At 34.5% G+C, this 16,755-nt stretch overlaps 1 protein-coding gene across 1 annotated transcript in view; it reads right to left on the reverse strand.

Moving 5' to 3' along the window:
• The window catches only part of LOC143044672 (Ig-like and fibronectin type-III domain-containing protein 2), a 165,547-nt gene that overhangs the window by 55,497 nt on the left and 93,295 nt on the right, over positions 1–16,755 (reverse strand). Inside the window, exons 20-26 of the mRNA XM_076216735.1 lie at positions 11,761–11,905; positions 9,785–10,042; positions 7,822–7,881; positions 7,287–7,406; positions 6,014–6,169; positions 2,243–2,397; positions 296–428 (exon numbers count right to left, since the gene is read on the reverse strand). Of these exons, the coding sequence (XP_076072850.1) occupies positions 296–428; positions 2,243–2,397; positions 6,014–6,169; positions 7,287–7,406; positions 7,822–7,881; positions 9,785–10,042; positions 11,761–11,905 (1,027 nt within the window). The remainder of the gene's footprint in view (positions 1–295; positions 429–2,242; positions 2,398–6,013; positions 6,170–7,286; positions 7,407–7,821; positions 7,882–9,784; positions 10,043–11,760; positions 11,906–16,755) is intronic.

Consider the following 16,755-nt stretch of genomic DNA (forward strand, 5'->3'; position numbering starts at 1 on the left):
GTTTTTTTATATTAACAAATTTGTATGAAATTATGAACATTACCACATTCATATTAATAAGTCCGCATCTACGTCACGCGTTTTCACACGCTTTTTGACATATCATGTCATGTCATGACATGATTTCCCATTGTCAGAGGTTGACATGTATGGGTTTGTTGCAAAAAACACCCATTGAACTGATATGGGCAGAGGAATTGAAGAAAAGGCTACCATTACTAACTACTTGAAAATACTTGAAACCCTAATAGTGGAAGATATTGACATACGGTTGTCAGTTTCTGTTTATACTTACAAATAGGTCTGGTTCTGACATTTAACATAGGTGATGGTAAACTACTACCAAACTGATTGGTTGCAGAAACAGTTATGTGGTAGTCACTTTCTGGCTGTAGATTGGTTATATTTGCTGTAGTTGTTTTCAATGCCTAAACAATATATAGAATTATAGGATTACTAGACATTCTCCTCCACATGTCCAGGTGCAGGATTTTCTCACTGTATTGAAGACCCATTAGTGGCCTTCAGCTTTTTTATGCTCTTTGGTCAGGTTGTTGTCTCTTTTCCCCATTTCCACTCTTTATTTCATCTGTCAGTATTTTATTAAAGCTACCAGTTGAAAATCATACATATTTTTTTCTTGAACCATAAAGCAATCAGTTTATTTTTTTCCCCCCTTGACATGACCTTTTAAATCAGGATTAAGTAATATGGCAACATGAAGCTTATTATCAAAATGACAGTAAATTTCAATAACTGTCATTAGTTTCCTACATGTTTTACTATAATTAATGAAACAAAAAGAGTATTTTTTATTTTGTTCTACCTAAAAAATACTGCCAAGTTATTTGTTATCTAGAAATTTGGTGTTGATGGTCAACTTTTTTTAGTCTCAAAGGTCAGAGGGATCTCAATAGATGAGAATTTTAACTGTCGATGAACACTAAGCCAAAAATTGTTTCATTCCTCCATTTCATTGTGAGGGAGAGTTAATTGTTTACTTTATTGATCTCATATAGAACAACCAATCTTTTATCAACTATTACACATCCATATTTCAGCTGTTTAATACTTCAATTTATTTTCCTATTCAACGGTTCCACCTGCAATAATCTGTTCCTAAGTTAGTTCTTACTCTGTTTAGCATGTTGAGTACAAAAGTACTCTTTAAAATTTAAACACATTGAGAAAAAATAAATTGTGAATAGATTCTCACATTTTTGTCATTTTGTAAAGACTTACAAAATCAGGATTTTTTTTCTGTTTCCTCACTAATGAGAAATAGCATTATAAATGAGCCAGGTTTGACAGTTTGCAGCATTTGACAACAATATTTTTTTTGTAAAATGTTGAACGAAGATTTGAGGAGGCCAATAGCATAAAATATAAAACATTTGAAGACCTAAAATCGCAAATGCCAAAAATATAGACCATTCAGATTTTGATTCTGAGTATAAATTAACTCAATCATAGTAACCAGGATTTAAATTTGTACGCCAGAAGAGTTTTGCTTCTACAATTAGAGACGCCTTAATTAATAAAATATAAAAAGGACTGAATAAAGTAAGAAATTGAGATCCTTAAATCCCATAAGTTTTCACCCTTGAGCTAGATCTGAACTATAAGTCAGTACCACTTCCTATGTTCCTAAATCCATTGTTTTATTCCCAAATAACTGACTTATAAGTGAGTTTCCATTGTAATCTATTCCTGTAGTAGAAAATCCTTATTATTTACTACTCCTTATTTCAGATTATTAATCTGCAGTTTTAATATTCATGATTTTAAAGTTGTCGCATTGTCCTCATAAAATAAGAGGGGGGAGGGTGAGTTGATAAGTAATTCAATAAGAGCATGATATGCGTTCCACTTGTTAAACCTCTTTTTTTGTTCTAATAATATTTAATCTAAATTTAAATTAAAAAAAATAATTGTTTTTGATGAAAAATAATGCAGTTGTCTAATGTGAGAACTTGATCAGTTTAATCTCCTGTCAGATTTGTCTTTTGGTATAATATTTGATTAGCAATCATTAGTCTGATATACCCCATGGTATTAATGCAGTCAGTAGGAGTACCCTGTAAATATTCTTCAAGAGGGGTTATATTGATGCAAACACAAGCAATTCATTCTAATGCTAATATATAAGTGGTGGCCAGTGAAATGACAAATTTTGGCTTTACCTGTCTTTGAGTTTGATCACATTGACCTATAACCCAGATCTGCTTTTGTTTATACTTACATACTCGGTATTTGATTGCCCATTTGATAGCCATTGAACATCATATCTACAGTCTGACTCATTACAGTTCTGGTCTGGTTTCATCCATGACAGTACTACATAGGTTGCTTGAATGTCTATTGCACTAAATCCTCTAATCATTGATGGAATAGTTCCTTAGAAACAAAATAAATACAACTTGAGTAAGTAACAATGGCATCCTACAATCTTAGACAATTATCTGACACCCCCAGCAGTCATGTAATTGAATTTAATTTGTTTACCTCCCTTGAATTAAAATCAGACTGTGTAGGATACTTATCATACTTATGAATAAATCTACTAATAAGACGTATACTGATATTTCTATATGAAGATAACTTCAAATGCAAAATATTCTTAGCTTGAAAACGTGTTTGTTTGAAAAAAATTATCTGAAAAGTTAGATTAAAGGGTGTTTGAAATTTCCTGATGTTTTGTCAAAAGGGGACACATATTCACCGTTTTTACACATCTATTTAAAACCAAATAACTGCAACTTTATACAATATTTATCAAACCAATTTCATTAAAGATGAATAGCAGACATTTCAAAGGTCTAAAGAGCTGAAATTTAGGGCAATCAGTCAAAGAAATACTAAGAAATACTTCTTTGAAATCGTGTTTTTCATTCAGCATGTTCAGGAAATTGGCCAAAAATTGTTGTCTGTTTTTCCGTCCTTTGCGGTAAGTGTTGAAATTTTGTCTCAGTTTAAAAAATATTCATACTTGTTATAAAAATATAATTTACTGGCATATTTCTTCCATTTCAGCCATATCCTTTGAAGATTTTACACCTCAAAATCATAAAAGGGTGAAATTGTGTGCCCGACCAATATGTGCCCCCCACTCTTCATGAACAAATTTATATTTATATTAAATATTGTTGAGTTAATGATTTATAAACTGTACATAAATGTACTTCTTTCCTATTCAGTGTTTTTTTTTTAACCTTGTGGTGTTACATCTTACAAAGTTTATCCAAAACATTTTGCTATGAATTCCACTCAAACCAGTGCTAGGGGCCATCTTAAAAATTTTGCATTCAAGTTTAAAATTTCAAATGGTCTGTTTTGAAGGCCTCACCGTGACTTTGAGACAGCTATTACAAGCACTGTTCCTTTGTCTTTTGTGTGTTCTTTGCTGTGCATGTACTGACTTGAGGCAATGAATGATACCCAAATGTTCTCAGTTTTTCTTTTAGTTTTATAAAACGTTTGAACTTTATTATACCCCACGCAACAAAGTTGCGGAGTGTATAATGTTTTTGACCCGTCTGTCCGTCCGTCAGTCCATCCGTCAGCCCTGTTTCTTGTCATTGCAACTCCTCTCTAACCAGACAACAGAATTTCACAAACCTTTTTAGATGAAAAGGACATATTATGTAGTTGTGCTTATTGACAGGAAATTACAATTCAATTTTTTTTCTAAGAGTAACGCCCTTTTGAACTTATTTGCTTCAATGTACTACTGCAACAGTTTGTCATCGCAACTCCTATGAAACCACACAACAGAATTTCATGAAACCTTTTTAGATAATAAGGACATACTATGTAGATGTGTATATCGACAGGAAATTACGATTCAATTTTTTTTCTAGGAGTTATGCCCCTTTGAACTTATTTACTTTAATGTACTACTGCAACAGTTTGTCTTTGCAACTCCTCTGAAACTACACAACAGAAATTCATGAAACCGTTTAAGATATTAAGGACATACTATGTAGATGTGCATATCGAGAGGAAATTACGATTCAATTTTTTTTCTAGGAGTTACACCTCTTTGAACTTATTTGCTTTAAGGTACTTCTTCAACAGTTTGTCATCTCAACTCCTCTGAAACCACACAACAGAATTTCACGAAACCTTTTTAAATGAAAAGGACATATTATGTAGTTGTGCATATCAGCAGGAAATTACGATTCAATTTTTTTCATAGGAGATACGCCCCTTTGAACTTATTTACTTTAATGTACTACTGCAACAGTTTGTCATCGCAACTTCTCTGAAACTACACAACATAAATTCATGAAACCTTTTAAGATAATAAGGACATACTATGTAGATGTGCATATCAACAGGAAATTACGATTCAATTTTTTTTTCAGGAGTTATACCTTTTTGAACTTATTTGCTTTAAGGTACTACTTCAACAGTTTGTCATCTCAACTCCTCTGAAACCACACAACAGAATTTCATGAAACTTTGTAGATAATAAGGACATACTACGTAGATGTGCATATCAAAAAGAAATTAGGATTCATTTTTTTTCTAGGAGTTACGCCCCTTTGAACTTATTTGCTTCAATGTACTTCTGCAACAGTTTGTCATCTCAACTCCTCTTAAACCACACAACAGAATTTCATGAAATTTTGTAAATAATAAGAACAAACTATGTAGATGTGCATATTGACAGGAAATTATTATTCAATATTTTTTCTAATACAATTTTTTTTCTTACACTTATTTTATTTCTCCAATGACAATGTGGGGACGTGGGGTATGTGAGCGTGCTCCAGGGCTTCCAAAACGGTCATATATTCCTGACATTTGATTAATGTCCGGTAAAAGTCCGGCTGGGCAAAGCATGAAACGGTCATACACATTTTAGTTTTCAAGGCTTTTTTGGTCATTTTAACATAAGTTACGATCTTTTTGACCCAACCTTTTGCCTTTAACATCTACACATTTCCGGTCATAAAAGTGACATGATGATTAATTACTATCAAAACAACCCCTACTTCAATACTTTCTAATTTTAATCAAGGCTATAAATTAGTTGTTGGACAGGTGATATCTACCTGTTCAGGTGACAGGTAAACTATGTTCAGTACCGGACATCGTATAAATTGATCGGTCTATTCACAATTATTTTCTTACATTTCAGCGGTTTGAAGCTCATTGATTTAGTCCAAAAGATTAAAATTATAAGAAATTAGTTTATCTACATGATTTGATAAAAATTTTTGAAAGGTTTAAATGAAAAATCGTCAGAACTACGTCGAATGAACTAGAACACGTGTGCGCATGTGCAAAGGTGGGAAATTTAATTATGCATCCTTTATTTCTTCAAAATGCTAAAATTATCATTGATACCTGTATCTAAACGTTCATTTCAAGCATTTTGTTGAAGAAATAACGTGGAAAGAGAGCTTCTTCACTCAGTCATGCTTTGCAAACGTACACCGATTTTACGTATCCGTTTACGATCCATGTTTTACCATTGTCAAGTCAACATCCGGTTTTCGAAAAACGTGATTTTAAAACGAAAAATGAAGTTTTTGACATGTCATTTTGCACAAATAAAGAGTCTATGGCAGATATGAGCACGCTGATGTGCTCACTTTGAATGATGCACTGCCAATTTAACAGTTTACATCCAAACATCCAAAACAAAGTAAAGTTTAAAATCGTTTTTTAATCTAATGTCATTATCATTGGAATGGCCATCTGATTACCATAATTGCCTTTTGTGACTTAGTCTTAAGGGATTAAAATCGGGATCAGATATAAAATGTCCGGCTGGCTCAAATGTTTTTTGGAAGCCCTCGCGTGCTCACTAAGGTTCTTTAATTTTGTTATTGAGTAATAAGCCCAAGTTAACACATTCATAACCATGTTATAGAACAAATGTATAATATAATAACTGATCCATGGAATCATATTCTGATTTAAGACAACCATGTTAATTTGATGTCACAAAGTATCAAGAACTTTCAATTTGCCCCCTATCAAATAACATATTGGTACTAACTTGCTCCTTTGGTAAAACAAGTGACAAACATTCTGGTATAACTAAGACATAGCTGTGCAACAGGATGGTCCTTATCCATCACAGCTCCCCAGCAATATGGTAGACAACTTCTAGGTACACCAGCTTGTTGACAACATGATGAATGATTCTTTCCATCTAAAAGAAATCTTGATAATTAGGATTAATCTTAAAAACATTATTTCTTATTGCTTATAATAACAGTCAACGAGGACATGGACAAACTGTCAAAGTACTTTAATTCGTGGGTATCAATTTTTGTGGTTTGAGCAATATTTACATGTTTGTGGGTTTTTAAATTCGTGGATTTAAGTTTTCTAAAAAAAATATTGAAAAATAAAGCCTTTAGAAACGAAGGTTACAAAAAGTCTGGATTGAAGGAAATTGCAAAGTTGACCCGTGTAAATCGTAGTGATAACACTAATTAAACCATGGTAAAGTGATTAACAGATTAAAGACGATCAAAGGTGTTAATAAGGCCATAAAAATGTCACCTTAAGAAAACAGTAACATAAACAAATGCTATAAATGTATCTTGAATTGTCAAATAATTCTTATCAAAATCAAGCCCAGCATGAAATTATTTTTTCAAATATCTACAAGAACTATGAGGATATAAAATGAACACTTTATCATACTAGCATATCAATACCGGAAATCTGACTTTCATCGATCAAAAATATTTGTTTTGAGAATTAAAAGATCAAAAGTTGTACAGTTTAGGTTATTAAAGATAAAATGGGTATAATCCTGCATGTGGTTGTAGTTCTGTGACTGCTATTAAAGTATTCTCAGATTTGGCGTTATTCAATATATTCTCTAGATCATATCAGTAGTCAAACCTGACGATGGGGAGCTTTCCATGTCTTGATTTGGACAATGGTTGTTTTATTTCTTTGGACACTTAAATTCGTGCAGTATGTCATCAACGAAAACCACGAAAATTGGTACCCCACGAATAAAATTACTTTCACAGTATGACAAATATCATTTTGTTTATACTCATGGTAACATTGTGACAAAATTTACATTACCTTCCAAGATTTTGTACTTCAGCACTAATTTATTTATTGTTTTTTTTATTCTGATGAAGGTGCCTTATGCACCAAAAAATGTGTATTTCTTTATTAATCCACAAAACCCTAAAGTGTAGTTGTTATGACTGCTTTCTTATTTTATGCAACAAAATAGTAACATGATTTGTACAATGAAAATTTGAGCAAAATGCAGCTGCAAGAAACAGTAATACCCATACCTGATGCACAAGCTACAACAGTAGAAAACTCATTGCCACATGTAGCTGGATTAGAGAAAGCATTTCCTGTCTGACAAAAGGGCATACAACTGTCACTGATGTTATGATTTGTACAGCACTCTAAAATATGCAATAGAACTTAAGTGAGTAATAATTAAACATCCTTTGTGCAGGGTAAAAGGCATAGAAATATTGATAACGAAAATGGGTAACAAGCAGTAAAACAACATCATATCAAGTGTTTAAGTTTTCCCTTTACTGTTATAAATAGTTTGTTGAGTCATCAAAGTGGTTAAATATTCTATGCATACTAAATTGGGAATATTGAGGCAAAAAAAAGTATACCACTTATAGCTCTATCAATTGCTATTATAATTCCCATCAATGCTCAACAGCTTTTAATTTTTTAAGTTCATTTAAACAATCAATTAGGTTAAATATAAGAATCAATAGGATATTGAGATAGAATTTGCATATTTACAATGTACTTGTATATAAAGATCTTGGAGAAAACTTTGTCTAAATAATTAACTACCTTGCTGATTTGTCCAGGACTGATTTGTAGTTATATTTGGCTTTGGTATTTGAATCAGAGCTGAAATTAAAAATCAAGTTATCATGAACTTTATGGTATTTTATTAAATATGTGAGTTCATCATAGTTCCATACCAAAATTCCATAATTTGCATTAAGTTTTGAATTTCTGTTCAAACAGCACTTCAAAGAAACTTTTGATTCAATTCTCTAAATGAATAATTTCAAATGAATGTAGTGATATTTTTCTAATTTTGACTTTGTGTCAACTAAAATTCTTATGAAACCAAACCAAAATTGTTCTGAAAAGTAATTTAGCTTAAGCTTTATGTTAATATTTGAGATATTAAGGAAAAAACATCAATTTCGTAACTTAAAGTTCATAGCAAAAATTTATTAAAAACCACAAGTAAAAGTACTGTCTATGAATATATCTAAATTAAATGGTGTTTAAAATATATTTACTTTTGACATTATAGATGCAGTGTTGTCATAGAAGGATGAAGTGTAAAGCAAAGGTTCCAGCCACAGCCAGAGGGGAAGAAAAGAATAAAATCTAACCTAACATTGTCAGGTTGATTTTCTAGGCACTTTAAATAGTGTCATTGGGTAGCTGTCTTATTGGTGTATTCCCAGTGTCTCCTTTTACTGTATTCAGTGGCGTAGCCAGGGTTGGAATGAAGTGGATGCTAAACTGTCACAGAGCGTAGCGCACAAATTTTGGGACCATTTTATGCATCTGGAGAAACTGATATTTTTTCAGACATTTTCCCTGTATGCATGTGTACTCCCCTAGAATTAGACACTGGGCTAGATTTTGTTTAAGTATTATTTATACCATAATTCTAACAGAAGTTTATTGCTTTCTCGAAACTACCATCATTCAATTCCGAAATATTTGATGTAAAAGTTTCACACCCTATCTTATATTTGACATCTCAAAAACGGACCAATTACAGCAGCACTTATGTACTATATAGAACTGAAGTGAACCCCCTTTCCCAAAATTTTAGCCTCCCCACGAGGTTTTTGATAACTTGTCTTAATGCAGGGGACATGGAAATACTGGGTGCCCGCCCATCCTGTCTTGTTAGCGCTGTCATGTGTACAATTCTTGCCAGATTTTTGTGAAACTTATATCATCAGCAATGTCTTTGACACTTGTAAAAATACGTCCTGATCAAGTATTTTTAATCGATTATAGCCCTTGGAAATATAACTTATAATCATGATAATGGAAATCCCATTTTATTTGTTTTGAAGCTTTTAATTCTCTTTACATATTAATTAAAAAAGGAAAAAAGTGCTTTTTATAGTTATTGCCCTTGTATCTTGGATAAATAAAAAATGAGCAATGCAGGGACATTGGAACTATATTCTTTTGTTGAAAATAAAATATTTGTACATAGATGGAAAAGGGTATTTATAAGCCAAGGAATTAGCACACTCCATTATAAATACTAGCAGAGTTTTTATTATGTCGTCTTTCATGTCACAGGAAAAGATATTAGGATATGATGGTTTTAGAGTTGTGAACTAGTTACGTTGCTATGTCATCACTCCACTTATTTCAATTTTAGACAAAACATTTGTTCAGGTCTGCGTATCATCATCCAGATGCGCTTGTCGCTGCCGACAACGGGCTACGACGTAGACTTTTGCGAAAAAGTCAAAAGCACTTTTCTGCAATTTATCCATTCTGTTTAGTTATTTCAGACTAAATGATCATAAGGGAAAGCCATGCATACTACTTCGGGAATGATTGGACGCTATTCTCATATCCTCACCCTTGTAACATTTAGATACCTTCGTGAAGACATACAAAATTTTTATATTTTTATTTCTTTTTTCTTTTTTTTTTTTTTTTGTCAAAATGATGTGGATGCCTCAGCATCTGATTAAACATGCAAGCTACGCCACTGGTATTTATATGTATGTACTTTATGCAAATTATTAAAACATACTCTTGAAATCACAATTCCTGGAATAGAAATCTGTCCTGTCCTCTTGTCTTATGTTTCCATGCTTTCCTATGACCAGTAAACATGTAGAAGTATTAAAGCTAAACCCTGTACACTGATCTCCCTGGGATGCTGATAAACACTTCTCCTTACATATGGCCACTGTTGTTTGAGTGTATTTCTTTACTGATAAAACTGATTTTAGGTCAATGCTGTTGTCGGAATGCTTCGTAAAGTCATCACTGCAATTGAATGAATGATCTGGAAAAAAAAAAAATATATACTTCTAAATGGCTTGATGAAAATAAAAAATTGAAAACATTCTAAAGATTGGTTTGTAAATTTTATATCAATTAAGAAATAATTCCTTCATGGCATGCTCTTAGCTCGAGGTGTAAAATATGGTCAATTCTAACATGACGTCCTTCAAACGCTTTGAGTACACACCCGTGGTAAAATATGAATATATTCATAATATTGTTTGGGCTGTTCGGATCTTACTCCCACGTCATATGCTTTTTTATGAATGAGTACTCGACGTCATAGTACCATGACGTCAGAATATAAGCATTTTATGGGAAAATACACACTTGTGAAACCGAAAATCATCAAAACAAGGAAACGTAAACACACAATGCTAAAATGTGTTATATAAGCCATTTTTGTATAGATATAAGACATATAAATACAATTATTATTAAGATTCATCCAAACCTATCTAAATATGTTATTGTAAATGGTTTTAGGATGTCACTTATTCAGTTTTGTTCCGTTTTTGTACGTCAATTTAATAGTGCGTTTATTTATGGGAACCGCAAGTAATGCCTTCACCTAGAGCACTTCCATCCAAAACAATTGCCGTATTTGTCCTATTAGAATCGAAATAATTCATGGGGGCTTGAATGTATCGTGATTTTACCACGGGTTGTCCCTTTATGCCGATATTTTCCCCCACGTATCGCTCATGGTAAAATATTTGTTGTAAAGGGCCAACCCGTGGTAAAATCCAATATATTCAAGCCCCCATGAATTATTTCTTTAATATAATGCATACCTAGGTTAAAATGAGCATAGAGCAATGACATGAAGGAATTATTTCAATTCTAAAAGGGCAAATATCGTAGTTTTATAGGTGAAAGTGTACGAAAATACCTCAAATTTCTTTTGTCAGTTCTCGTTTCCTCCCTGTGGAGTCTGTACATTAAATTTTCATATTTAATAGGTTTAAACACTAAAAGCACTAAAATATATGTTGTTTGATAAACAATATATAATATAAGTTTATGTACGTTGCTAAATTTATATAGAATGAAATTCAAAACAGTGTAGCTGTGGCCATTGATTGACACATTAAAATCATCCATTGACTGGGACAATTTAGGTGAATGTTTGTATGTATCGACCAATGCTCACTATGTACTTTTTAAAGACACTTAAACTATGGGGTCACCAAAGGTTCTTAACACCTAAATAAAGTAATTCGAAAATTTAATCAGAAATAACACGATATTTTGATTTATATCAATAATTAATTATATAAATCAAAACACAAAGGTTATTCCTGATTAATTCTTCGAATTATTTTATAATTAAAGGCGTTAAGAAACCTTTGGTGACCCCACAGTTTAAATGTCTATCGTAGGTACGTAGTGAACAGTGGTCGTTACAGACAAACGTTCACATAAATTGTCCCAGTCAATGGATGATTTTAATGTGTCAATCAATGGCCACAGCTACACTGTTTTGAATTTCATTCTATATAAATAAAGAATAACAATGAAAATAATGAGAATGTAAACAGTGAATTTGTGCGCATGTCAAACATATTTTGTGCTAATTTGTAAATGATGAAACTATGCCAAACGGATGTATTGATGCTTTTGACATTTATTTAGTGTGAGCATTAAATTAGATACAAACATCCTTTTCTATGTATCATAGAATGCTGTACCCAGATTTGATAATACAGGTTAACTTACCATCAGGTGCTATAAAGGCAGATAAAGAAGGACTTGGTATACTGAATCCTTCAGAGTTAGCAGACACTATATAAATATCATAGGTATAGCCACTATCTAAGTTCTGTAGAATATATGTGGTCTTGTTTGTCATTATTTTGTTATCCTGAAATAGGAAACAATGTATGTTTATTAAACTATATTAGACATGAGAAAGATCTGTATAATTACATTAAAGGATGGACATACTGACAGCATGTTATGTTTCAGGTTGAAGATATTCAAACTTTTTTTTTTCAGAAATAAAATATACAAATAACTTAAAAAAGAATATTGATCTCTTCCTAAGAGTTTCAAGAAAGGTTTCAACAAATACATAATACAAGATGTTATTGTAAACATAACAGCAAACATATAACATAAAAACACTTTTGATTATAAAAAACAAATATGGTTTTTAATATTTTTCTTATAAAAAAACATTTCTACAGAAGCTAAACAATATTCATAGAGATATTTTAAGATAAAATGTATGACTCCTTCAATCTTTTGTGACAATTTGTTACATGTATTATAGTATGATAACTGTGTCCAGGCAATACTATAATAAAGTACTGCAATCTTACTGTAGTAACTCCTTCTTCATAGGAGTGTTATAATAGACACAATAAGATTCAGCCTTTTGTCCACCTGTAAGAGGAGACCATGCCACAGTGACAGTGTGCTGTTATCTGAGATATCCTTACCTGTGGTAACTCCGTCTTCATAGGAGTGTTAAAATAGACATAATAAGATTCAGCCTTTTGTTCACCTGTAGGAGGAGACCATGACATAGTGACTGTGTGCTGTTATCTGAGATGTCCTTACCTGTGGTAACTCTGTCTTCATAGGATTGTTATAATAGACATAATAAGATTCAGCCTGTTGTCCACCTGTAGGGGGAGACCATGACACAGTGACAGTGTGCTGTTATCTGAGCTATCCTTACCTGTGGTAACTCTGTCTTCATAGGATTGTTATAATATACATAATAAGATTCAGCCTTTTGTCCACCTGTAGGGGAAGACCATGACACAGGGACAGTGTGCTGTTATCTGAGATATCCTTACCTGTGGTAACTCCTTCTTCATAGGATTGTTATAATAGACATAATAAGATTCAGCCTTTTGTCCACCTGTAGGGGGAGACCATGACACAGTGACAGTGTGCTGTTATCTGAGCTATCCCTACCTGTGGTAACTCCTTCTTCATAGGATTGTTATAATAGACATAATAAGATTCAGCCTTTTGTCCACCTGTAGGAGGAGACCATGACACAGTGACAGTGTGCAGTTATCTGAGCTATCCTTACCTGTGGTAACTATGTCTTCATAGGATTGTTATAATGGACATAATAAGATTCAGCCTTTTGTCCACCTGTAGGGGGAGACCATGACACAGTGACTGTGTGCTGTTATCTGAGATATCCTTACCTGTGGTAACTCCGTCTTCATAGGATTGTTATAATATACATAATAAGATTCAGCCTTTGGTCCACCTGTAGGAGGAGACCATGACACAGTGACAGTGTGCTGTTATCTGAGCTATCCTTACCTGTGATAACTCCTTCTTCATAGGATTGTTATAATGGACATAATAAGATTCAGCCTTTGGTCCACCTGTAAGGGGAGACCATGACACAGTGACTGTGTGCTGTTATCTGAGATATCCTTACCTGTGGTAACTCCGTCTTCATAGGATTGTTATAATATACATAATAAGATTAAGCCTTTGGTCCACCTGTAGGAGGAGACCATGACACAGTGACAGTGTGCTGTTATCTGAGCTATCCTTACCTGTGGTAACTCTGTCTTCATAGGATTGTTATAATATACATAATAAGATTCAGCCTTTGGTCCACCTGTACATGCTGTAGGGGGAGACCAAGATACAGGGACAGTGTGCTGTTATCTGAGCTATCCTTACTTGTGATAACTCCTTCTTCATAGGATTGTTATAATGGACATAATAAGATTCAGCCTTTTGTCCACCTGTAGGGGGAGACCATGACACAGGGACAGTATGCTGTTATCTGAGCTATCCTTACTTGTGATAACTCCTTCTTCATAGGATTGTTATAATGGACATAATAAGATTCAGCCTTTTGTCCACCTGTAGGGGGAGACCATGACACAGGGACAGTGTGCTGTTATCTGAGCTATCCCTACCTGCGATAACTCCTTCTTCATAGGAATGTTTTAATAGACACAATACGATTCAGCCTTTTGTCCACCTGTAGGAGGAAACCATGACATAGTGACAGTGTGTGCTGTTATCTGAGCTATCCTTACCTGTGATAACTCCTTCTTCATAGGATTGTTATAATGGACATAATAAGATTCAGCCTTTTGTCCACCTGTAGGGGGAGACCATGACACAGGGACAGTGTGCTGTTATCTGAGCTATCCCTACCTGTGATAACTCCTTCTTCATAGGAATGTTATAATAGACACAATAAGACTCAGCCTTTTGTCCACCTGTAGGGGGAGACCATGACACAGGGACAGTGTGCTGTTATCTGAGCTATCCTTACCTGTGATAACTCCTTCTTCATAGGATTGTTATAATGGACATAATAAGATTCAGCCTTTTGTCCACCTGTAGGGGGAGACCATGACACAGGGACAGTGTGCTGTTATCTGAGCTATCCCTACCTGTGATAACTCCTTCTTAATAGGAATGTTATAATAGACACAATAAGATTCACCCTTTTGGATTGTTATAATGGACATAATAAGATTCAGCCTTTTGTCCACCTGTAGGGGGAGACCATGACACAGGGACAGTGTGCTGTTATCTGAGCTATCCCTACCTGTGATAACTCCTTCTTCATAGGAATGTTATAATAGACACAATAAGATTCACCCTTTTGTCCACCTGTAGGGGGAGACCATGACACAGGGACAGTGTGCTGTTATCTGAGCTATCCCTACCTTTGGTAACTCCGTCTTCATAGGAATGTTATAATATACACAATAAGATTCAGCCTTTTGTCCACCTGTAGGAGGAGACCATGACATAGTGACTGTGTGCTGTTATCTGAGATGTCCTTACCTGTGGTAACTCTTTCTTCATAGGAATGTTATAATAGACATAATAAGATTCAGCCTTTGGTCTACCTGTAGGGGGAGACCATATGACACAGGGACAGTGTGCTTTATCTGAACTATCCTTACCTATGGTAACTCCGTCTTCATAGGAATGTTATAATAGACATAATAAGATTCAGCCTGTTGTCCACCTGTAGGGGGAGACCATGACACAGTGACAGTGTGCTGTTATCTGAGATATCCTTACCTGTGGTAACTCTGTCTTCATAGGATTGTTATAATATACATAATAAAGTTCAGCCTTTGGTCCACCTGTAGGAGGAGACCATGACACAGTGACAGTGTGCTGTTATCTGAGCTATCCTTACCTGTGATAACTCCTTCTACATAGGATTGTTATAATGGACATAATAAGATTCAGCCTTTGGTCCACCTGTAGGGGAGACCATGACACAGTGACAGTGTGCTGTTATCTGAGCTATCCTTACCTGTGGTAACTCTGTCTTCATAGGATTGTTATAATATACATAATAAGATTCAGTCTTTTGTCCACCTGTAGGGGAAGACCATGACACAGGGACAGTGTGCTGTTATCTGAGATATCCTTACCTGTGGTAACTTCTTCTTCATAGGATTGTTATAATAGACATAATAAGATTCAGCCTTTTGTCCACCTGTAGGAGGAGACCATGACATAGTGACAGTGTGCTGTTATCTGAGCTATCCTTACCTGTGGTAACTCTGTCTTCATAGGATTGTTATAATGGACATAATAAGATTCAGCCTTTTGTCCACCTGTAGGGGGAGACCATGACACAGTGACTGTGTGCTGTTATCTGAGATATCCTTACCTGTGGTAACTCCGTCTTCATAGGATTGTTATAATATACATAATAAGATTCAGCCTTTGGTCCACTTGTAGGAGGAGACCATGACACAGTGACAGTGTGCTGTTATCTGAGCTATCCTTACCTGTGATAACTCCTTCTTCATAGGATTGTTATAATGGACATAATAAGATTCAGCCTTTTGTCCACCTGTAGGAGGAGACCATGACACAGGGACAGTGTGCTGTTATCTGAGCTATCCTGACCTGTGATAACTCCTTCTTCATAGGATTGTTATAATGGACATAATAAGATTCAGCCTTTTGTCCACCTGTAGGGGAGACCATGACACAGTGACAGTGTGCTGTTATCTGAGCTATCCTTACCTGTGGTAACTCTGTCTTCATAGGATTATTAATAATACATAATAAGATTCAGCCTTTGATCCACCTGTACATGCTGTAGGGGGAGACCATGATACAGGGACAGTTTGCTGTTATCTGAGCTATCCCTACCTTTGGTAACTCCGTCTTCATAGGAATGTTATAATAGACACAATAAGATTCAGCCTTTTGTCCACCTGAAGGGGGAGACCATGACACAGGGACAGTGTGCTGTTATCTGAGATATCCTTACCTGTGATAACTCCTTCTTCATAGGATTGTTATAATGGACATAATAAGATTCAGCCTTTTGTCCACCTGTAGGGGGAGACCATGACACAGGGACAGTGTGCTGTTATCTGAGCTATCCCTACCTGTGATAACTCCTTCTTCATAGGATGTTATAATAGACACAATAAGATTCAGCCTTTTGTCCACCTGTAGGGGGAGACCATGACACAGTGACAGTGTGCTGTTATCTGAGCTATCCCTACCTTTGGTAACTCCGTCTTCATAGGAATGTTATAATAGACACAATAAGATTTAGCCTTTTGTCCACCTGTAGGAGGAGACCATGACATAGTGACTGTGTGCTGTTATCTGAGATGGCCTTACCTGTGGTAACTCTGTCTTCATAGGAATGTTATAATAGACATAATAAGATTCAGCCTTTGGTCTACCTGTAGGGGGAGACCATGACACAGGGACAGTGTGCTG

Source organism: Mytilus galloprovincialis, chromosome 9 (genome assembly GCF_965363235.1).
Source record: "Mytilus galloprovincialis chromosome 9, xbMytGall1.hap1.1, whole genome shotgun sequence".
Lineage (NCBI taxonomy): Eukaryota > Metazoa > Mollusca > Bivalvia > Mytilida > Mytilidae > Mytilus > Mytilus galloprovincialis.